The sequence below is a fragment of the Rissa tridactyla genome, chromosome Z, assembly GCF_028500815.1.
Source record: "Rissa tridactyla isolate bRisTri1 chromosome Z, bRisTri1.patW.cur.20221130, whole genome shotgun sequence".
NCBI classification, from domain to species: Eukaryota; Metazoa; Chordata; class Aves; order Charadriiformes; family Laridae; genus Rissa; species Rissa tridactyla.
This window is the reverse complement of record NC_071497.1, coordinates 34343738-34368154: the sequence shown is the minus strand read 5'-3', so window position 1 is coordinate 34368154 and position 24417 is coordinate 34343738. Positions and strand designations below refer to the sequence as shown.

Sequence of the window (24417 nt, the reverse complement as noted above, 5' to 3'; positions counted from 1 at the left end):
TCTACTGAAAGCCTCAGGAAGGAGCCCCAGGGCCCTCCCAGGACTTCCAAGACTCCCCTCCGCACATCCAGACCTGAAGAACATGGTGCTCCTAACCACCCCACAGGGACCTGCTTCTAGCAAGCCAAATCCACAAGCGAGAAGAGGGTATTTCTCCACATATTAATCTTCAACATGCTTCACACATCAGGCTGTGCTTTGTAAGCCAAAGCTGTGTCCCGTGCTGCAGGTCACCAGAGGATCTGTTACATGCCAAGTGCCTACACAAAGTGCTGTGCTGCGGTCTCCGTGGTGGTTCACGCACGTTTACCTCCCATGGAGTATCTCCACGGGCTAGATCAGTAAGTTCATGGGAAAGCAGGAGGGAAGTCTAGGAGGCATACTGCCTCGCAAGATTAAACAGGCAGTGCTGTACACGTTCTGTCAACACATCCAGCAGAACAGAGGTGTTTACATCTTCACAAAAGTGTCAATGGCAGGGCTGCAGACAACAAAAGCCCAGGCATAACTGCATCTCCAGCTGTGACAGAGCTCTCTAACAGGCCTCTGCCTTTTCTCAGCAGCTGTCTCGTGTGTCCCAGTTGTGAAAGGGGAGGACCAAGGACCTTCCTCCATTGACAAGGCACCTCCAACATGGCTTCTGTGGAGGAACGAGGCTTCTGGTGCCACTGCCAAAAGTCCTGCGCAGTGACGTGCAAGGGGAGTTCATGTGCAGACAAAATGCAAGAGGCTGCTCACCCACCCTGACACCGCTTCTCTGGGCTGTTGACTCCAGCCAAGAGAGCTGCACCGGTTGTGGTAGTGCCTTCTTAAGCATTTCTTCAAAATGAAAAGCCACCCACAATACATGCAAATCTTGCCCCAAAACTTCCCTTCTGTCCCCATGCCTTGCATTTCTCATCAGTCAAGCACCTCTGGGAGTCTACAGCCGACTGTAGGAAGTACTACGTGCAGGGACTGAGGCAGAATTGAGGTCAGTGGATGTCTTTGTCACTTTCCCTTTTAAAGGCCACTTTTCGAGAATAAGATGTTGATTTCCATGGCCCTAGGTATGATTCAGCGGCACGTTTTCTTTAATTTGATCCTGTGCCCAGCCACCCAAAGGACCTACAGACTAACTCAGCAACTGTTGTACACAAATGGTGACAAACCAACCTGTGCCAAACCAGCAAGCCTGAACAACTGCAGACACTACACTGATCTCCAGCACCATCTTTGGGACCGTAGACTTGGCTTTTTCAGGGGACCACCCCATACAAACAAGTTTTGCTGCTCAGCTATTTTGACCCACTGGGAAATCCTACAGCCTCCAAACACAACACTCTTCAACCGTCTTTCTTTTTTTTTTTTTTTTTTAATCAGGAAAACTTCAGCTCAAGCCTGCCTACCTCACCAGATATAACCAACTCTGAGGGTAACAGCTGCAGGGTAACAGGGTAACAGCTGCAACTCCTGAGCGTTTTGGACCTCATGTCTTCCTGCTGGTGACCGATGTTCCACCCATGCAGTACTGGGCGCACATTTGCCCTGCGAGCCGTGTCATGTTCTGCATCACTAGTGGTCTTTGCAGTAGACATCACCAAATATAACACACTGCAGTGGCAAAATCAGGGGCATTAGAAAAGACACAGAAGATGAAAGTTTTACCGTGTATAGTCTGTCTTGAAACTAAGCATTCTGTTGAAGCCCATCTCTAGTGGCTAGCACCCTCATTCTTAAGATGACAACAACATCATGCAAAAAAGGGTGGATTGAAAACTTGAGTTACACCTCACGCTGAAAATGTGTTCTCAACACCCTGCTCATGGGGAGGACAACCATGTTACACTGAGTGGGGAAGACAGCTGATGAAGGAACAAGGCTGTTCCTCATAGCAACCCATGCTTTTTATCAAATGTTGGGATGTAACAGGTCCTTTGGGATAAGCCAATGTCCCCCAGCAGGGAAAATGCTGGAATTAATGTTCACCGGCCTAGTTCTCAGTCTGAAGCCAGAAAACCAACTTCAGAAAGTAAGTCACCCCTGCGTATGTGTGTCCTACCAAATGTACCCGGCATGGTCCCATACAGATCATAGCAAGGCCACAACTTTCCCTTCAGGACTGATAGGTAAACTAAACATTTTGGGAAATCATCTGAATCGAAACAGAAGTAATGGCAAAATAGGACCCTTCATCATCGAATCTGGGAATCCTCAACCTACGGAGGCACTGAAGTTGGCATGGTTAAGGGCAGATGGCATTAAACCTCTCTTTCAGTGATGCTTGCTTCTTGTATCTAACATATAAATACACGGCTGCATAAAACAAAACCAAAATTAACATCAGTTTTCAGCTGCAATGTTTATCTCTTAAAAAAAAAGACAGTGACACAGACGTTTTATTTCCTGTTGGTTAAACTTTTTTATTTTCATTACAAAATCAACAGCAAAGCTCTTTGACTTCAGGAAATAGCCTGTGAAATGGCCAGTAAAAAATGGCAGTTAACTTTAAACATAACAAAACCAGAGAGTCCTTGAAAAATGTTCGCTGCAAGAGAACTCTGGAGCTCACCCAATACAACCTCCAGCCCAGACCAGAGCCAACTAAATGAGGCTGCTCCAAGGTGGGAAGATCTCCAAGGGTGGAGGTCCCAGCCCCATCCCGGACAGTAAACACCCAGACGACAAAAGGCTCCTTTGATCTCCTGGCAATGTCCTGTACTGCAACTTCTGCCTGTTGCCTTTGGGGCTGCCTCTGTGAGAAGAGTCTACCTCCATCGTCTCCACGCCCTCCCTCCTGGGAGCTGACCACAGCCAAAAGGGCTCCCCGACCTGATGGTTCCTCATCCCCAGGCTGAAACAAGGCACTAATCACTGCTGATTAAAGACTATTCATGGTTAACACAAAGGTCTGGAGATGGTCAGATGAACAAGGACATGCTGAGGATCTCTACTAACCTAATCGCTTAATCAGTAATTTATAGTAATTTATTTACATTAAAATCTAATCACTCACTAAGCAATTAGAGAATTGTCCCTAGTGTGAAGCTCCCCAGGATTAGTCAACCAAAGAAACTCCTCTCCTGGAAGACCTTGCAGACTGAAGGAGCTTACTGCCCGAAGAAGCACAGGATGGGATGCACAGGGAAGAGCGCTTAGGGATTTTGAAAAAATTACAGGATGTTTTTAAGGGAATTGACGGAACACGTATGACATTATGTAATGCTTAGGGAAAGGACCAAAGTGGGGGGGAAAAAAGGATCCAAATGGCTTGGGGAAGAATAAACATGGGAAAGCAGAGGAAAAAGTGGATTAAAAGGGATGGTTGAGTATAATCAGGTTGCTAGTCAGTGCTTTTCTCTAACGGAGCTCTTCATCATCACTGTGTGCCCCATCCTCTCATTAAATCCTATTCCATCTTTGCGAGTGCAGTCCCTCCTCTTAGTAGGTATGTGTGAACACCAGTGAACTTCAAGCTGGACTCACCAGTAAGATAAGAGGTCTGGATAACAGCAACTGAAGCATGTCTGCAAACCTCTGGTGTTCCCCTGTCTGGGTCTCAGCAGCAGAGGAGGCCACTGGGATTTGGGCCAGATGTTGGATAAACGATCTCCTCCCAGTGTTTACTCAGGCTGTACTCCAGGCTCCCAGTAGACCATTTCTCCAGCCTGCCAAGGTCCCTCCAAAGGGTAGCTGTCCCCTCCAGCATATACACTGCTCCCCCAGTTTGGTACCATCTCCAGACTTGCCCTAGTCTTGCCAGCCCCTCATCCAGCTTAAGAAAGATCTTAAATTGCCTTGCCCTAGCACTGCCCCCCAGGGACACCACTGCTCACCAGCCAGTCACGGGATCTCAGACAACTGAAGTCAACCCTCAAAGAGCTGTGGTGCAGTCCATGTTCAAGCCAACTGATCCACAGCCACTTGGGCACCAAATAGACCAAGCTGAAGGCCTTGCTAAAGTCAAGTTCTCCAACATCCAGTCCTTCTCCCTTCTCCACAGTTATCTGTCATCTCTTCAGAAAAGGCCACCAATGGGCCAGGCACAAGTTCTCCTGGTAGGTCCTTCTTGGTCATTTTCCCTCTATCCAGTTCCTGGGGAAGAGTCTCCCTCTCCATAGCCTGCCTGGGGACTGAGGAGCAGCTGATGGCCAGTCATTCCCCAGACTCTCCTTACATTTCCAGAAGACGGTGCAATGCTAGCCTCATGAATATCCACCAATCACAGCCGTTCACAGAGTGGACAGCCTACAATGAGATCAGCCAGCTCCCTCTCCTGCCCCACTGATCACAGGGACCACACTTTACTTCTCCTCCCTGTCCTGCTGAAGAACTCAAGGAAACCTTGGTTTTTCAGAGGAAGCCCTTCATGGCAACTTGCATCTGTGGCCCCTCCTTCTGTGACTGTGCAGTTGTGGAGATAAATCTTAATTTGCAAATGATTTACATGACAAATTCCAAAAAATTGCCCTGGCAGCACCACACAGGAGCGCGCACTCATCACCTGCTGCAAAGGCTGGGGCGCACGGTGTGGATGTTCTGCTGGCTTACATAGAGCCAAGGAAAATGTGGGGGGTTTTCTACACAGCAGAAATACAGACACATAGTATCTGAAATACTAATAGATTTTTTTTTTTTTTTCTTAGACCTGAATTCATTTACAAGAGTCTCTTCTTAGCTCAAGCTTCATCACGTTCTGGGTCTCTAGGACCATACTGGACATGGTGGTTACAAGCCTTGAGTGGCAGCGAGCTGCACCGACTGACAGTGATGTAGTGAAATCTAGCCGAGGAAGCTACAGACCACTGTACCTGGCCGAACCTGGCTTTGACCAGCAGCGAACATGTTGAGTGGAAAAATTTACCATGTGTGAAAACTTTATCCAAACAGAGAAGTACACAACACCCCTGCTCAGAACATATTTAAGGAGTCTGAGCCTGTGCACAGGGTACTCCTGAGGAAGCTGCAGCCCAGGCTGACGCCACCCTGGAGAAGGGAACTTTGAACACTTGTACAGAAGATAGGGGTAAGCTCAGAACAGCAGAAACCATCCCATGGGCCATTCCTGCTTCCCACATTGCTTGTCCCCTTTTCTGAGGGCTTGGGACACACTGAATGTGACAAAGAGGAGCTGGGATGAGGAAGGAAGAGGAGAAGCTAACGAGTGAGATGAGAATTTGTATTCAGGCATTTGCTTTCTCTGTACATTCACAGCAACTGCCAAAACTTTGTGTTGATTTAAAATAACATTATTTTTACATAATTCCACAGTTCAAGTCTGTTTGCCTGCAGCAAGAACCAACTCATTTCTTCCTTGCCTCAGCTTTGCCTTGCCACAGCCCAAAAGCTGATGAAGTTAAAATAGTATTTCACTTGCTTAGACCCAAAGAGAAAGGGTGGAAAAGAATAAAAATGGCAATTCTGAAGTTGAAAGCACTGTGTTTTCTTGAGGTACCACCCAAACTCATGTGTTAACTCGAGAAAAGATGCAGTCCTCCTTCCTTCCTTTTCTGTCCTCAAAGACCTAAATAACCAGAGTTTTTCCAATCCATTTATTTTCTCCTGGATTCAGTCTGGACATCTTTCAACTTCAGAGGAGAAAGGGACACTATGATTATTTAACTAAGTAATCTGAAGAAATGCAACCTTAATACACGCACAATAGTTTAGATTCCACTATTGGATAAAATGTCCAAGAGAGACACTAAAAGCAAAAAATACCAGAAGGAAGTAATAGATCTTGTGACTGTCACCCCACATTGTTTTAGGATTCTGCACCCCAGAAGCAACTTCCCCTCCACCCCTTCCATCACTTTATTAGCACCCTTTATCTCTGAGTCAAATCTCTTACAAACATACTATGTATGAACGTTAGGGAGGATTGCTTAGGTATTAACCAAGTAAGCAGACCTTATGTCGATAATCCCCATATGGTTGCTAGGCAACAGGTAACCAGAAAAATACTGAGAATGATGAAAGCGGTAAATGTGTACAACATTCACAAATACAAACTGTATTAAATATTTCATAATTTACAGTGAAAAACAATTTATTAAAAGTATTTAATTTTCAAACTTCCAACAGGTCACAGTGAGTTACATTAAGATCCAGTAGTCTCTTCTCCAGGTGAACAGCAATACGTGGCAAGGCCCACTTTTTGAGATTTACTCTATCTGAAACATAAGATGAAAAGTCTATCAGCGATCCCAACAAATGTGCTGTCAGCTACATGGGGCTTAAAAGCTTTTTATTTTCAGACTTATAACAAGAGTTAAAGTTCCCTGTACGCTTTTCTTCTGCTACACCTCTAATACATTTAAATTAAAACCTATTGGCTGCTAACATGGACAAAAATAGGACGCAGAAAAACCCCACATAAAGAATACTAATACTCAGGATAGTCATCAATGTATATCTTCTAGACAGAAGCAAGGAAAATAACATTGTTAGGAATTAATTATAACACGTTCAAGTGAGGTGGCTAGACAGGTCACTAGGGGGAAGGTGACGCAAACACAGCTTTTATTCTGCTGGTAACTTAGCCCATTAAACTGTTTTCCTGCTCATGGCTCATAACTCTCTACCCTAGTGTGGAAAACATGATCAAATGTTCAGCACAGCTGCCACCAACGTGATTTAACACTTATATATTAACAAAAAGAAACATAACATGTTAGCAGTGAATGGACTCCACAGAAGATTCATTACTTTGTTAGCCCATTAGTGTTTCTTATCTAGTGCCTGAAGTGCAGATCGAAATCCATTATAGATAATGACTGCACTCATCTTACAAAGAAAACACTGCCTTTAAACAGAAATGCTGCCTGTGCAAAACAAACAAAAAAATCTCTTACCTGGGATATTTGTACAATAATTCAATAATAATTTCAATGCACACACTAGAAACAAAACAAACAAAAAACACCCCCAAAGCTAACGAATATAAGATCTTGTGAACAGCACCAAGAAGTCCTGCATATTTTTAGGATTCTGTAGTCTAGGAAGGTAAAAAAATTGTATGTGCAAAAGATTTTTTCAGTGCTCATCAGGCACTAGGCCTGTATTTATATTAAGATGTACATTTTTAAATTCAAATCATATAATATTGCCATTCTGTTATTTGGACAGTGCTATAATGACAGCTGTAGAACAAAAGTTATCCATGAAAAAACAGTTTATTTCAACATTTTTAAAGCAAACTCAGTTTTTAAACAGGACAGGCCCTTCAAATCCTCATCTTGACTAAGATAAACAAGGTTACTCTTCAAATTCTGCACAATTTAAAGCCATTATTTTCCTTCTTCCATTCCAGTTACATAATGGACATTGCAATGCAGAACTGCGTACTGCACACTTATTTTCAATCTTGCACTTTGTGAGAGTGGTTCTGATCCATGGCTGTGAAGAACAGGCAGACGGTGGCTGTGATGAACACATGCACTCCCTCATAAAGTAGTTTTGGCGAGAAGACGCTCCATATGAACAGGTGGTAACGCAGACCTGTTACCAAAACAATGTAGATGGCAACTGGAACTGAACGCATTAGAGCGTAGCAGAAACAGCCGTGACCCACTGCCGCTGCATTCCTGGTAACAAAAACAGAGAAGTTCATTCTCAGGCAAACTTAGTAAAGACATCCATTTTCCTCCACTCTTTAGCATTATTTCACAGCACAAAGAATACTCACGGATCTTTCACTATGTGTTAGAAAACTGATTATTGATATGACGATGTAACTAATAAAACTTGTCCTTATCACCTCTTTATATCCTACAATGTGCCTAAGTACGTTAAGTGTAAGCATAGCAACTGTCACTGCAATAAAGGCACCCAGTAGTTCACCTCACACTTAGAAGGTTCTATGCTTTTATGTACTTTGTTCTAATTGTTAAAGTTTCCATCAAGCAGTTTCAAGATAGCTTCATCTCTTGTTGGCCTTCCAGTGCCTTTCCACAGAATCTGGATGGTAAAAGGCAGAGAAGAAAGAGTTCAGTACGCTCCACAAAGCTGCCCAACCCATATTGCGGATAATCAGATGGAGTCCGCTCCCCTTCTAAAGGGCATAAAACTTGCCAGCATACACTGCTGCCCGTAGCCAGTAACTTTGTACAAAGCAACATAAAAACTGTGCTATTAGGAAACTTCGCAAAGCTAGCTAACATAACATTCTCCAGAGAATACTGTATTCTTAGCCTTACACAAGAAATACATTGCATTCCTGTCACAGCAGCTTAGCTCAGCTGGGCCCACTGCATTGCAAGGAACGTCTGCTCCATATGTGACCTACATGGTGCAAATCTGCCACGCTGAGGTATTCTGGTGGGTGACAGCAGTCAGATGAAAATGGAAGTGAAAGGGTTTTCCGCACTTTGATTGTTCTCCCTCCCCTGAGGTGCCAGCTCAAATCAGTGATGCTGGGTCCACTTTCCCCAAACCACATCTGCAAAGACTAATACACACCAAATTCAGATGCTTACCTGTTAATACAAAAGGAAGGAATAAAGCTATTTCACTGGAATAATAAGCAGTGAAATTTCCTCTCCCCATCAAAATCGTTTACATCATCAGTTCCCAAAAGAACGCACTGGCCAAAAGCAGAAATGATTTACACTGAAATCCTGATCTGAGAATCTGTTCTGCTCCTCCTGGTTTTTAATTCTGATCTTATTCCAAGTAATAAAATTTAAGATGACTAGCACTTCTGTGAGATGTAAATTAGTCACTTATGACTAAGTAAGCTACAGAATGCAGTATTTTACATAAACCATTAAACTTATTATTCTTTAAATCAAAATAATTAAGATACAGTCCCGTTTTCCATCGAAGTCAAGAGCAAAATTCCCAACGCTCTCAGTGGAAGGAAGAACCGGTCATGAAAGCAGAACTGAAAAATTCGCTAAGAACAGCCAGTGTGAATCAATGCAAAACATACAATTCAGTTCATACAAAACTATTTCGCTCGCTGCTTAGCCAAGAAAACTGTGACTTGGGAGTGAACTAGGCTGCTCCCTGCTTCTGCATGACTATCTTAGTCTTCAGTGAGCCTGTGTAAATAACCAGCTTTATGTTTAATAACTGATTTTGTTGACAAGGATTAAACAAACTGCAGTTCACTCAGTCTTAGCTGTTTTCAAGATGATACGAGTAAAATCAGTATTTGTAGTAGTTAGATGATACAACTGAATAAACAGTGGAAATAGTTTTTGAGTTAGATAGGCAAACAGGCAATTTTTAAACCATTTTCTAGAGAAAAAAAAAAGCACTTCATAGACCAGCTAGATGAAGGCTATCAATGGCTGTGGCTACCACACCTAAGCTCAATGATGAGATTTTCACGGGAATCCAAAAAGACAAAAGTGAGTGTGTCCACAAACTTATACATCCAGGTCTTTCAAGAGCCCTGCATTTTAAATTTAAATTTCAGTTCATATCTTTTTCCCTAGTTTGTGCTCAGCTAACAACATATTTGGTACCCTATTGTGAGAAAGCTCCTAAAATTTATAAAATGGCTATTTTTTTTATTATGAAGGAACTGGCTGGAAGATTATTTTGAATTGAATTTCTGTGTGTTTACATCTTTGGCTCAAAAATTAGGAAGACATAATGTTTTAGATACTCACATTTTATAGTGGAATGAGAGCACAAAGTAATCTTTACTAGTAACATTTAAATTCTTCATTTTCCCATTATGATTACTAGAAAAGAATCCCCAAATCAATCAGTAAATGGTATAATTCCTTCTGTATTCTGATATAGTAAAAATAATTAACTGCTTTCTGCTTATATAGTACCTTTACTTCCAAAAGGTCTCAGCACTTCTCAACAAAACATAGACACCTACCTGCAGAAGGAAATCTTTTGACAGTTTCACATTATAACGCAGCAGTGCAATTTAGAGAAGGCAACAGAAGCACACTGTATCCACAAAGTTAAACTGTTAGTGGGGTTCAATAGCAGGATAATTTGGTTTATTTTGTAGCTGGTATAAGAGTTCACAGGCGTGTTGTTGCAGAAACAGCACTGGAATGAGTGAGCACAAGCAGTTAGACCTACTCAACTATTCTGATGCCACAGCAACGACAGTCCTTCAAGCACAGCACCATTCTTTCTTCTTGCTTCTGCCAGGCACCTAATTTGCTGAATAACTAATAGTTACTTTGTACACTCTCTCTGCTCATTCTACACACACAGAGTGCCCACAGGGTAGAGGGCTTCACCAGGCCACAGGGAACGCTGTGGCCAGGGACGAGGCTGCTGCTGGTAACACGACCAAGACAATCCAGGTAGTTCAGCTGGTTCCTGAGTTATTCCAAAAGTCACCAGAAGAGCACAGAAAGCTGGCTATGGCATGGCACTCATGTATCCTACTGTTTATGAGCTGGATCAGGCAGTAATGAATAACCTTGCAACCTCTCAGTGCTGTTTCAGTGAAAACAATGAAAGATTACAGAAAACATCTAAAGCATCAACCTGTAACTACTCCATACTGAACTCTCTTTGCAGTAGTTAATGCCTTTTCTAATTCAAAGGAGAAGAGCATAGAGGAATATAAACTGTACATACTATCTTCTGACAGAACTAGCCCAATAGTAAGGGCTCTGCACAACGCAGGACTTAAAAAAAGTAAGCACCAGGCCTCTAATACTGAGCTCATATAGCAAGTTAGGTTCTGGGGACTTTAATAGAAACCAAAACATGTTAAAGATGACATAACATATCCGAACTTCATGGGAGATTGAGACTGAAGACTGCTAGATCCAGAAAAAACAATAGCTTTAAAGATTTTTTGCACCAAAGAACACTACAGATTAACATCACCGAACACACCATATTTAGACTGCAAACATTAAGTATAGTCTACAGCACATATTGCTTTTCAATAAAAATTCTCTCTTAATTGAATATTTAATATGTAGAAAAATATGGCCAAGAAATTGTGCTATTAATAGGTTTTCTGCTTCTTTGGGTCTCCTAAATCCTAGCTGCCAATGTTTTGTCAACAAATCTTTCACCTCTCAATCGGTCTCTAAGGTGCTATTAAAATGGGTAATACAAGGTTTGTAAAATGAAAAAAATATTATGCCAAAAACATGAAAGAAAACCAACTGTTTTCTTGTGAAAGGATGTCTCCCAGTTATATAGAATACTTAGCAGATGGTTGCACAAGTTTTGTACTTTAAAAATCAAGCAAAAAACCTCCACAGACCAACAAATGCTTCCACGAAGAATTTTGAAATACACAGCTTTACATTGTTCCAACCCTTGTTCTAACCCACCAAATTAAATAAACGTTTTAAAAATATTCAAGCATACAAGTGAGGAATACCCTAGGATTGTAACTTTTCTGGGACTGGGGGACGGGGGTCATGTCTGGAGGGTTTCAGTATGAAAACACCCAGCATTTCTGCCCTCCCAGCTCTGCTTTTCTAGCCAAATATCACTGCCTAGACTACCTCTTATTTGGGATACTGAATTTGCATATTTGAAGACAATTTTTACTGCATTAGTGACACACTTCTTTCTAGGCTTTCTGCAGTTTCCGTTTGCAAGATCTCCTGTTTAGTGCTTTCTGAAAAATAGTTGTCACTTTGTTAATCTGTCCTGTATATATTAATAAAGGGCTGCAGTCAGAAACAAACCCTGTAGCACTCTAAGTGTCTGTCTGCGACATCTTAGGGTATCCGCAATCTGTAAGAAATTCCCCAGATCTAAGCAAATATCAATATAGTTAGCAGCAAGAGCAAATTTGTTACATCTCTCCCACATGCCCTACTCTCACCTAATATAATTCTTACAGGGCTATTTTAGATTATAGCACACAATCCTGCATCATCATGGAAAAACACTTTATGTTTTTAACAGATCCAAGGGAACTAAGAGTCCTTTGGAAATTTGCATGATCAACTCTGGTATCGACTATCAATCCAAACAATATTAATTCTATAGAGCCACAATTGTTGACACCAAACCCTACCAATGAACAGATGTCAAAAAGGGCAGTTGCCAGCAAGCTAAAAGGGTTGTCAAGTATATGCGACAACCATGGAAATTAAGAAACTTGGGGATGACAATTGATTTTCCTGTGCATCCTCTTTCCCAGTAAGAAAGATGGAGAAACTACAACTACCTAAGCAAGGTCAAGTGTCGATGGCAGTAAGTTACAGTGGACTGTAGTATGCGTGAACTGTAGTATAGTTCAGAAGGTTCTCGTAAAGACTTATCTATAAAAGGTCATTAAGACATGAAACTTCAATTGTCTTCATTTCAGTATCAAGAGCAGGAAAAGTAGGATCATATCAACAGTTTTGCCTGTTTTCACTGCTGGCATAATCAGTTGTGCTGGGAGCTTCCTGTCAGAAAGAGAAGTAGTCTCAGTCACCCAGCAGAGGTAACTCCTCTGACTGGCATCCACTACTAGCAAACCTGCTCAGAACAGAGCTCTAAAACACAGGGAATATATCAATTAAGTTTCAGATTCCTTTTCTTCAGTCAGGCTTGGCCCTTGAAAATAGCTCCAGAGGAACTTCATAAACTGGATACCTAACAAAGATTTATATTAGATTGCAAATAGAAATCCAATTATGTGGGCATTGAGCCAGAAAGTCCGAACAGCCACTCTGAATGGCTACTATCATCATTTAACCACTAGGGCAAGAAATCAACCCACACTTTTAGTAAAGGCTTCTAAAAATCTTGGCAACCTAACTGAAAGATGCCCACTAGATCCAATTCATCCCCTGCGTGCACTCATTTCCCCAAATACTGATCTTGTGGCAATCAACTTACAAAGGATTGCAAACTCTCTGCTTTTCAGTTTCACTTGATCAGTCCTGACCTTTCCTTATAGAAAAGAGAAAACACTTCATAAACTCAAACATCCACGTCTATTTCAGGATTGCAGGGAAAGAGATAGCTAAACTGCACTCCAGGCAACATAGCCATGTAATCTCTAGATTTCTTCATCACAAAGAAGCTATCCCTTTTCAGTAGGTACCTTTGACTTAGGAAACCAGCTTTCTCCCTATAAGCTACGATGGCTATTGATGAGTTCCAGCCATTCCTCAAAGACAGGATTTGCATGAAATCCCCAGTGCTCTGCTTGAAATGTTTTTCCTCACTACTTCTGTGGCAGGCCACACTGGTATATATGCAGCGACTGTTCCTGCCTGTTATCACTGCCTCAAGCTTTCCCATAAGGATCTGTTCAGGTTAATCCTTAGCATATGTTACCCTTTTCAGCTCTAGGAAAACCAAACAAGTTAAATCAGTCTGCTCCTGTTGACACTGGCCCAGATTTTAAAGTAACAAGCTATAACCAAATCAGTAAAATTCCTAACAAGCAAAACACAAATCATAATTATTTCAAGGCCCAGCATTAGTCAATTTTCTGCAAGTGTTCTTCCAAAATCCACTTAGCACTTCTGAAGACTTCTGGTAGAAAAAAAGCCTGAAGCATTTCACATCAGCATCATACATGCAGGGAATAACAAGGAAACTTGCACCTTAACAGAAAATGAAGCTGTATCTACAGGCTTTCCTGTCCACCTTTGTAAACAAACAGCTCTTCATCATCTTAGCTAAAGGTGTAAAGAAGAATTGTTTCCAACAATTTTTCTGGACAAGCAGGCCATAAAGAGACTTAAAATAGACTATTACGATGTTATTTAATTAAATTCAAACTTACCAGTTTAGAATATACCAGTCTAACAGGACACATGAACAGTGTCACGCAGCATTTCCGGAGACCTGAGGCGCTTATTTAAGTAATGGGTAGGAAATTATTTAAGTATGGGTAGGAAACTGGCCAACAAGGCCACACTCCATGATGGAGGCTTCTACTCAGGCTTTTACTCACCCTTTTACTTAAAGGGTGGGTACAAAGAGGACAGAGGTGCTCTCTTCACCACGTACCACGTGGAGAAGACAAGAGGCAATGGGTACAAGTTGCTCTGGGAGAGGTGTCATCTCAGTGTAAGAAAGACATTTTTTACAGTGAGAACAATCAATCACTGGAACAACCTCCCCAGCGATGTGGTAGAGCCCCCATCACTGGAGGTTTTCAAGATGCAACTGGACAGGATTGCTATACGATCTCATTGAAGCTCGCTTTCCCATGAAAGGTTGGACCAGATGATATTTCGAGGTCCCTTCCAACCTTATCTGTCCTATGGTTCTGTGAAGCAATGCTTGCTCTTCTGCTCTGAGGGCAGAGTCAATTCTTTCTTGTATTTTTCCATTACAGTAACTATTTTTAAACTTGTGACTTAACAGCTCTCTCCTCAAATTACTCCTGCCACCCCAATAACATACACATTTGAGAAGAACTTGTGCACTTCAAGAAAAGGTGCGAGTAAAAAAGATATAAAAATCCTGGATAACTGCATAAGGACAGTATTCCCATCAGTCCTACCCACATCTACCAGAACCAAGACGTCAGTTATGTTGGCTACAGAACAGAGAAGGACAGAAAACTAATTGTGAAAGAGAAACAAACCTGCAAGTTAGAACAGTAAGACAAAGCTATTAACAGGAAAAGGTACAGGTTACATCTAGAAACATTTCAACAATAAACAAATATGAAAGCAAAAGTCTATAAATACGGTCCTCTCTTTCCAGAATTGCCCCTCTGAATGGCTCTGCTCCTGCTTAAGCAGAGAACCCAGCATCATCATGCACCCTTACTAACTACAGAGAAGAAATAAAGTTGGTACTACCTTTCAATCTGAAGATTTCTGTTTCAGAATTAGGAGGAAGGAATATCCGAAGTACTGAAGAGAAAAGGGAAAGAATTCCTTCGGTGCAGTGTATAGTTCATGCAGTGTATCAGAATATTGCCCTTAACTTTCTTCACAGCTTTTTCTGGTGCAATGTGCAATGGATTAATCTTCAGAGATTCATTTTTCCTTGTGGTGCAATGAGATGACTTCTAGGATTATGCAAGGATACTCTTACTAAGGCCAATTATCATACATACTTTTTACTTTGACAAGTTTAGAGGAGTGTTTGACTTATAAATAATTAAAAACAACAATAGTCAATGTTAGCACAAAGATTGTAGAGTCCCACGCGCTTTTTTCTTGCAAGCAAACTAGATTACTGCAGGATCTGTGAACTCATACCCTAGGATCTCTGCAAAGGATGAGACAATGCTAATATCATGAAGCACAAAAGGAACAATAAATAAAAATGGTTTCCCTTGGCAAGCAATTAAGTGCAAGGCCAATTTGATTTCTGAGGAAGATATCCTGGTATCGGTAGACCCTCTTCCTCACTGGACTCTAGCTGAAGAGAATGCAGAAAAAACAGCACAGGATTTTTCATGATGTAGCTTTGGTGATACTGTAACGCTAATCTTGTCTCTGACATAGAAGATGTAATTAAACCGACAGGACACAACTTTCAGAAGATTGCAAATGTTACTTTGCAGCTGGAGTATGCTCAGTGGTCAAGGAACCTAAAAAGGAGGAAAACATGTATATCACCTGTTGGAAAGAGAGAGGGAAGGAGAGAGAAAAGGAGACAGAAAGAATGAGGGTGATAGCAAGGAAAAGAGGGAGACTGAGAGCAAAAAGGGGAGAGAGAGGAGAGCAGAAACAGCTGAAAGTGCAGGAGGGGAGGGCAAGGGAAAGAGAGGACACAGAAGTGAGAAGTAGAAAATAAGCAAAAGTAAGATAAAGGGAGTCTGAGTGAGGAGACAGGGTGTGAGATACAGGAAACAAGCAGGACTGACAGACCTGTAGTTCCTTGGTCCTCCTTCCAGCCCTTCTTGTACACGGGCATCACATTTGCTAACTTCCAGTCAACTGGGACCTCCCCAGTTAGTGAGGACTGCTGATATATGATGGAAAGTGGCCTGGTGAGCACATCCACCAGCTCCCTCAGTAGCCTTGGATGGATCCCATCCAGCCCCATAGAATTGTATGTGTTTAAGTGGTGTAGCAGGTTGCTAACCATTGCCCCTTGGATTATGGGAACTTCATTCAGCTCCCCATCCCTCTCTTCCAGCTCAGGGGGCTGCGTACCCAGAGAACAATGGGTCTTATTATTAAAGACTTAAGCAAAGAAGGCATTACATACGTCAGCCTTCTTGTCATCCTTTGTCACTATGTTTTCCCCCACATCCAATAAAGGATGGAGATTCTCCTTAGCCCTCCTTTTATTACTAATGCCTTTATAGAAACATTTTTTGTTGTCTTTTATGACAGTAGTCAGATTAAGTTCTAGCTGGGCTTTGGCACTTCTAATTTTCTCCCTGCATAATCTCACAACATCCTTGTAGTCCTCCTGAGTTGCTTGCCCTTTCTTCCAAAGGTGATAAACTCTCATTTTTTTCCTGAGTGTTAGACAAAGCTCTCTGTTCAGCCAGCCGGTCTTCTTCCCCACCAGCTCATCTTTGGGCACACAGGGACACCCTGCTCCTGCACCTTTAAGGTTTCCTTCTTGAAGACTGTCCAGTCTTCCTGGACTCCTTTGCATTTCAGGACTGCCTTCCAAGGCAGCCCCTCTCCTTGCCTTCTATCCAGCACTGGTGAGGCCACACCAGGAATAGCGTGTCCAGTTCTGGGTTCTCCACTACAAGAGAGATATGGTGCTACTGGATAGAGGTCAGTGAAGGGCCATTAAGATGACTAAGGGACTGGAACATCTCTCCTATGAGAAAAGGTTGAGAGAGCTGTGATTGTTTAGCCTAGAAAAGAGAAGGCTCAGGGATAATCTTACAAATAACTGAAAGGAGGCTGCAAAGTGGGTGGAGTCAGGCTTGTGGTGCCCAGTGACAGGACAAGAGGCAATGGGCACAAACAAATACAGGAGGTTCCCGCTCAACATCAGGAAACACTTTTTTACTGAAGGATGACTGAGCACTGGCGCAGGTTGCTCAGAGAGTTTGTGCAGTCTCCATCCTTGGAGATATTCAAAGCCATCTGAACATGGTCCTCAGCAAGAGGCTCTAGGTGGTCCTGCTGGACCAGGAGGGTTGTACAACATGACCTCCAGAGGTCCCTTCCAATCTCAACCATTCTGTGAAGTGGGTAGAAGAACAAAAGGAAAGGAGCAAGACAGAAAGAGGTGGGCAGGGCATAGAGGCAGAGGGAAAGAAAGAAATTGAGAAAGACAGACGCAGAAGGAAAGAGCAAGAGGGAAAGAGAGTGAGTGTCAAAAGGAGCAATCAAGATTGAAAGACAGGAATAGGGAAAGGAGGACAAAGAGCAAGCCAGAACGGAAGAGGGCAAAAGTGATCAGGACAGGGAGGAAAAGAGAGACAGAAAGGGAAAGAGAGACAAAACGAAAGAGTGCAAGAGTGGAGGAAAGACAGCAATTGAGAGAGAAAGAGATAATAAGAGAAAGAGGCCAAGCAAGTGGTAAGGTGAAACTGGATGTGAAAGAAAATCAGTGGGAAAGACGGTGAGTGAGAAAGTGAGACAGCAAGAGGGACAGTGACAGAAAAAAGTGAGCACAAGGGAAAGAGCGTGAGAGGTAAACAAAGGCAGCAAGAGAACTAGAAGCAGACAGGAGAGACTGTGCAAGTCAGAGCAATCAGGAGGGACAGTGAAACAGAGAGAGTGAGGGAAGGGCCCTGGGCAAGAAGTGAGCTGAGACAGGAAAAAAAAATGAAAGAGAAAACCAACACGTAAAAGCAAAAGATCAAGCAAGAGGGAAGGAGAGGCAGAGGGGAGGGGGGACAAGATAGCATAACAGAGCAGCAAGGAAGAAAGAAGGGAAGAGTGAAAGAGAGCAAGTAAGTGGGCATAGAAGACAGCAAGAGGCACAAAAGCAGAGTGAAAGAGAGCAGCCAAAACGGAAAGAGAAAGCAAACAAGGAGAGAGGTAAGAGGGGAGATAAGTGAGTGGGAAAAAGAGGGACACAAAGGCAGAAGTAGAGAGATAAAGAAAACAGGAGGGAAAGGGAGTGAGATGGAAAGATTGTGAGAGGGAAAGACAGGAGGACGGAAAGTGAGAGAGAGCAAAGAAAAGCAAGAGGCAAAGACAGTAAACAATAGGGAAAGAGGGAAAACAAATGAAAGAGAGGGGAAAGCAAGCATGAGGCAAAGAGGGATGGAAAAGTAAGCAAAAGGGCAAGAGCAAGAACAAAACAGAATGAGTGAGAGGCAAGGACAGAGAGCCAGAAAGAGGGATGGAACGTGAGAGAAGATGAGGGCAAGTGAGAGGGAAAAGAGGGAGCAAGAGAAAGAAGAGAGAGAGGAAACACACGTTGCAGGAGGTTTTTAGGCAAGAGTAAATAAGAGTGAAAGAGTGAGCATGAGAGAACGAGGGAAAGCAATGAGAAAAAGGAAAGCACAAAAGAGGAGGTAAGATCTGCAAGACAGAGAGCATACTTAAGAGAGAAAGCACACATAAGGAATAAAGACTGAGTAAAATAAAGAAAGTGGGAAAAGCAGAGAGAGAAAGCTCAGGGGATCAAGGAAAAGAGACGAAAAGAGCAAGGGAAAGCGCATGTGCAGGAGAGGGACAGCATGTGACAGAGAGGGTAAGCATTCATGTGAAAAAAAAGGAAAAGCTACGTAAGAGATGGGGCAAGAACACACAAGAGAAGGGAAGAGCACATGCAAGAAACTGTATAAGAAGGAAAGTACAAGAAAGGGAAAGCATGTGAGAAAGGAAAAAAGCACATGCAAGAGGGAGATTTGAACAAGGGGGAAGAGCGCATGGCAATATGCATGAGAAAGACGGAAAGCTCAAGAGATCAAAGAAGGAAAAAGCAAAAGAAAGGAAGCAGGAGAGCAAGATGAAAAGAGTGAAAGAATAAGAGGGAGAGAGTGAGCAAGAGAGAAATTGCAAGAATAATAAAAAGTACATATGAGTGAGAAAGTGTGCATGAGTGTGGAAAACTATGCACACGAGCACAGGGAGGTGCACGCAAGATAGAAAAGGGACACACAAAGAGAGGGAAAGCCCACAAGAGTGAGACGAAAAGCACACACAAGGAGAGAAGAGCATGTGTATAAGGGGAAGCATGCAAGAGGGGAAAACATAACAGAGAGGGAAAGTGTGTGAGATGGAGGGACAGACAACAATTGTGTGTTCACGAGAGAAGGAAAGAACGCTCAGGATAGGACAAAAAAGGGGAAAAGCAAGACAGAGCGGGGAAGCACATCTGCACAGGGGACAGGGAAAACACAAAACAGGGGTAAAGGCCACAACACAGAGAGAGCAAGCATGTGACAGACTGAGAAAGTACAAGCGCACACAAGGAAAAAGAGAAAAGTGGGACGGAACATGCAAGAGAGAGGAGACATGCCTAAGAAGACAGGAACACACATGCAGGGAAGTATGGCAGAAAGAAAGAAAGTCTGTCACAGAGGCAGAGGGAAACCACAACATGGTGGGGGGAAGCTGCAAGAGAGAGAGTACCAGAGAGGGAAGGGGTGTGTGAGACAGAACACAGGCAAGACAGAAAAGGAAAGTGTGCAAGACAGAAAAAGCATTGGGGGGGGGGGGGGAGTGTATGGAGTGGGGTGAAGGGAGAGAAATAGAAAGCACATCAGTGAGAAAGGAAAAGTACAAGAAGCAGAGAAAAGCACAAGACAGAGAGAAGAAACAAGCATGCAAGAGAGGGAAGGAGCGTGTGACAGTAAGAGAGATGGAATATGCCCCCAAAAAAGGGAATGCACACAAAAGAGGAAAACAACACACAAGAAAGGCCAAGACGGGAAAACATGAATGGGTGAGACAAGGAAAGCATGCAATACAGAGTGAAACCATGAGAGAGGGACAGTGGGAGAAAGGAAGAGGCATCATGAGTGGGAAGGGAAGGCAAAGCACACAAGAGGTAAAGCTCAAGACTCCAAAAAAGATGGAAAAGCAAGACAGCAACAGAAGAGTAACAGAGCGAAAAGTGCACAAGACAGAAAGCTTGTGTGAGAAGGAAAGCTAAAGAGAGACATAAGAAAAAAGGTGCATGGGATTAGGAAAATATGCAAGACAAAAAGCATGGCAGAGGGAAAGGTACAAGCACAAGAGTGGAAAAGTATGCAAGAGAAAGCAGGAAAGTTTGAGAAATTAAGATGGGAGAAAGAGCAAAAGAGAGGAGAAATGAGATGGTGAGTGTAAAACAGAGTGAAACTGCAGCAGAGGGGAAATACACGACAGGAAAATCACAAACGGGAGAAGAGAAGCACACAGTAATAAAAAAAGTGTGAGAGCAAGAAAGCCTGCAGAAGCATACAGCAGGAAGGATTGAGAAAAGTGCACAAGAGAGAAAAAGGACACGAAAGAGCAGAAAAACATGGCAGGGCATGCATGCAGGAGAGAAACCACAAGTAAGAGAGAAAGCACGTGTGAGAGAGAGGGAGTGCATGTGTGTATGCAAGAAAGAGGAAAAGCGTGCATGAGAGAGGAAACAGGTTGCTGCATATTCACAACAAAAAGCAAGTGCAAGGAAGATGTAAAGCATGTGAGAGATGGAAAGCCCAAGAAAATGAAACCACATGCAAGATGGAGACAGAAGTGCACAAAAGAGCAGAAGAGAGTGTGTGAGAGAGAAAGCATGAGTGACAGAGGGAGAGAGGGAAGACGTACACATGACAGAAAAAGGCCATATCCTAGAGAGAGAGAAAAGCATGCTAGAGAGAACGGGAGAACATGCAAGACAGAGAGAGAAAGCATGAAACAGATGTAAAGAACAAAAGAGGGGTAGAGAAAAAATGAGCGAGAAACACAAAGAGCATGTCTGCAAGAGAGTATCGAACAGCATTAAGAAGCAAGAGACAGTGAGTGGCAAAGAGTGCTGCAGAAGAGAGGGGAAGAGTGCATGAGAAGGAATGCATGCAAGGAAGAGAAGCCCCAGACCTCAAGAAAAAGACAAAGACAGGGAAGTGAGAGAGCATGAGAGAACAAGCAAGAAAGTAAGAGAGAAAGCATAAGAGGGACTCAAAAAGCATGCAAAAAGCAAAATGGGGGGACTCCCCCCCATTCCATAGGGAAGGAGCATATCAGAATTATTGAGAGCTAAAGCATGAAAGAAAGCGTGTACTGGGTCTGTCTGGGATGGAATCAATTTTCTTCATAGCAGCTCATATGGTGCTGCATTTTGGATTTGTGATGAAAACAGTGTTGGTAACACATCAACATTTTAGTTATTGCTGAACATTGCTTGCATATTCAAGGCCTTCTCAGTTTCTCATGCTGCCTCCCCAGTTCATAGGCTGGGGATGCACAAGAAGTTGGGAATGGACACAGCCAGGACAGCTGACCCCAACTGACCAACGGGATATCCCATAAGTTGTGCTCAGCAATAACAGCTGGGGGGGAAAGGAATATGGGGGGATATTTGTGGTTACAGCGTGTCTTCCCAAGTAACCGTTATGTATGCTGAGGCCCTGCTTTCCAGGAAAGTGGCTAAACACCTGGCTGTCGACGGGAAGAAGTGAATGAATTCCTTATTTTGCTTTGCTTGCACACACAGCTTTGCTTCACTTATTAACCTGTCTCTGTCTCAATCCACGAGTTTTCTCACGTTTGCTCTTCTGATTCTCTCCCCCATCCCACTGGGAGGGGAGCAAGCAAATGGCTGTGTGGTGCTTAACTGTGGACTGGGGTTAACCCACAACAGAGGGAAAGTGCATGAGAGAGGGAAAGCCTATACATAACAGAGAGGAAAAGGATGAGAGAGAACTGAAACATGCAAGAGAGAGAAAGTACAAGCAAGTAAGAAGGAAAGCACACAACAGATATGTAAATTGCACGCACAAGAGAGGAGAAACATGCACCAGTGGGACAGCGTGTGAGAAAGAGAAAGAATGCAAGAAAAAGCATGAGACAGTGATGGAGAGGGAGGGAAAGAGTGCACAAGAAGAAAAATTGCACAAGAGACACAAAAAGCCCAGGACAGCAATAATCAGCATGCAAGAGAGAGAAAGTGCACAAGAGACAGGAAAGACCCTCACATGCAAGAAAGAGGTAAAGAGCATGACAGAAAGAGGAAAGGGGCACAACAGCAGGGGAGCACAAGAAGGAGAAAAAGGAAAACTGAATGCAAGAGAAAGGGACAGTGTGCATATGCAAGAGAGAGCAAATGCCCAAGATTAAGGGAAAGAGCACATAAGACAGAGAAACTATATAGAATCTGTAAGGAAAGCAGAACCATGAGAGAGAGTTAAAGACAGAGCACACATGAGAGAGGGAGAAAGCACATAAGACAGAGAGTACCTGCAAGAGGTAAACATGAGATACAGGGAAAGCCTAAGACAGAGGAAGTGCGTAAGACAAGAGGGAAAAGTGAGAGTGTTAGCAAAGTGCAAGGCAGACAAAGCACAAGAAAAAGAGAAAAGCACATGTAAGATACGTGAAGTCCAGGGGAAACTGCACAAAAGAGGGGAAAGGTGCAACGGAAAGAGCAAGAGAGGGGAAATGCATGCGATGAAAGATATGAGGGAGGGAATGTATGGAAAAAAGAAGAGATGTTCATTAGAGACAGAATGCACACATGAAAGAGGGAAAGCATGTAACAGAACAGGAAAGTTCACAGTGAGATGGAAAAGTATACAAGAGAGCATGAGGGACAGAGGAAAAGGGCTGCATGAGGAAGGGAAAGTGTGCCCAAGAGAGCGAAAGCACTGGAGAGAAGGCAAAAGAAAGGGAAAGTGCATGAGATGGGATACACAAATCAGAGGGATAGCATATGAGAGTGAAAGCACACAAAACAGGGCAAATATGACAGAGGGGTTGCAGAAGTGAGAGAGTTAAAGCGTGAGAGAGGGCAAGTGTGCAAGAGCTCAAGCATGCCAGGTTAAACGTAACAGCACCTGCAAGAGAAGGAAAGCACAAACTGGAGAAACTGATACAGAAAGGATGTAACAGGGTGAATATGAGTCAAAAAGCTTGTAAGGCAGAGGGGGAGAGCTTATTCAAGGGAGGCAAAAAGTGTGCAAGAGAAAAGACTATGCAGTAGAGGCAATGAGCATGCAAGAGACACAAAGTATGTGCAAGACAGGGAGAGCGCTTGTGAGAGAGGCAAAGTGTCCAAGAAGGGAAAATAGAAAGTGGAAATTGTGAGAAAGGGGGAGGGATAGTGAGCATGAAAGAAATGTAGGGGCAGTGAGAGAGAGAGAGATAAAGAGATGTAGGGACAACGAGATAGAGAGATGCACAGAGAGCAAGACAGGGAGAATGAAAGGAACAGTGAGGCAGAGGGAGAGCAGTAGGGACAGTGGAAGGGAAAGAGGGGAAGGTATGGGGTGAGAGGGGAGGTGGGGAGAGAGTGAGGGGCAGTGGTGGGGGGAGAGACCAGGCGGGACAGTGGGAGAGAAGGAGTGAGGGGAATAGACAGCACCAGCAAGGAGGGACGGCAAGTGACAGAGGGGGAGGGACAGACGCTGAGAGGGAGAGAAGAAAGAACACAGAGAGAGGAAGAAGGGACATCACATGAGAGGAAAGAACAGCAAGGGCAGGGAGAGACACAAAGGGACAGGGAGGGGGCAACAGTGAGAAAGATGGGGACCATAAGACAGAGAGATACAGAACAGCAAGAGAGACAGAAGGACAGCGTGTGGGGGGAAGGGCAGTGAGTGAGATAGACAGGGACAGCTAGTGAGAAGAGGGACAGGGAGACATGGGGGGAAAAGGACGGGTGGGGAGGAGATGGGGACAGCAAGGTGGGGGAGCCAAAAAGAGAGACAAAGCCAGAACAGAGGCGGGGACGGGGGGGATAGGGACGACTGATGGGAGGTGCTAGAGGGCCAGTCAGGGTGGAAGGGGAGAGACAGAGTGAGTGACAAGGCAGGTGGGGGGGGGGAGGAAAGAGTGAGGGGCAGACGGCCTGCAAGAGAGAGGGAGGGACCACGAGACAGACAGACAGACGGGTCCGGGGGGGACAACATGTGAGAGTGACAGAAACTATGTTTTCTGTCAGCGAGTGCAAAAGTGTGTGAGAAAGAGAGGGAAAGGCTGTCTGTGAGAGAGTAAAATGGTGGGGAAGCGAGGAGGGGGGGGAGACAGAAGGGAAGCGAGAGAGGGAGCGCTGGGGAGAGAGGAAAAGGGGAGGTGCTTGAGAGCGAAAGTGGGGGGGCCAGCGAGACAAATAAATGAGGGACTGAAAGACAGGTATGCAGAGCGGGGGGGCGACTGGCAAGTAAGACGGTGAGATGAGGACTCAGCAAGAGACACAGAGAAAGCACAAGGAGAGACGAGAAGAACAGGGCAGAGACGGGTTGTGAGCAAGAGACTGAAAGCATGTGCAGGAGGGAAAGCGCAAGCTAGAGAGGAAAGGGGTGTGAGCGATGCAAAAGCATGCAAGAAGGGGAAAGAAATCAAAAGAGAGAGAATGAGAGAGGTAAAAGCATGAGAAAGATGTGAGAGAGGGAAAGTGCGTGAGAGAAGTGACAAGCATGCAGAAGCTGGAAGGCAGAGTCGGGTAGGAGGCTCAGGGAGAGGCTGGAAGAGAGAGAAGGGGGGAAGGACCGAGGGGGCGGGGTGAGAAACC

At 43.8% G+C, this 24417-nt stretch overlaps 1 protein-coding gene across 1 annotated transcript in view; it reads right to left on the bottom strand.

Moving 5' to 3' along the window:
* Positions 1–5995: 5995 nt before the first annotated feature.
* PIGG (phosphatidylinositol glycan anchor biosynthesis class G) overlaps positions 5996–24417 on the bottom strand; it is a 91600-nt gene continuing 73178 nt past the window's right edge. Inside the window, exon 13 of the mRNA XM_054186508.1 lies at positions 5996–7565. Within this exon, the coding sequence (XP_054042483.1) occupies positions 7340–7565 (226 nt within the window). The 3' untranslated portion in view covers positions 5996–7339. The remainder of the gene's footprint in view (positions 7566–24417) is intronic.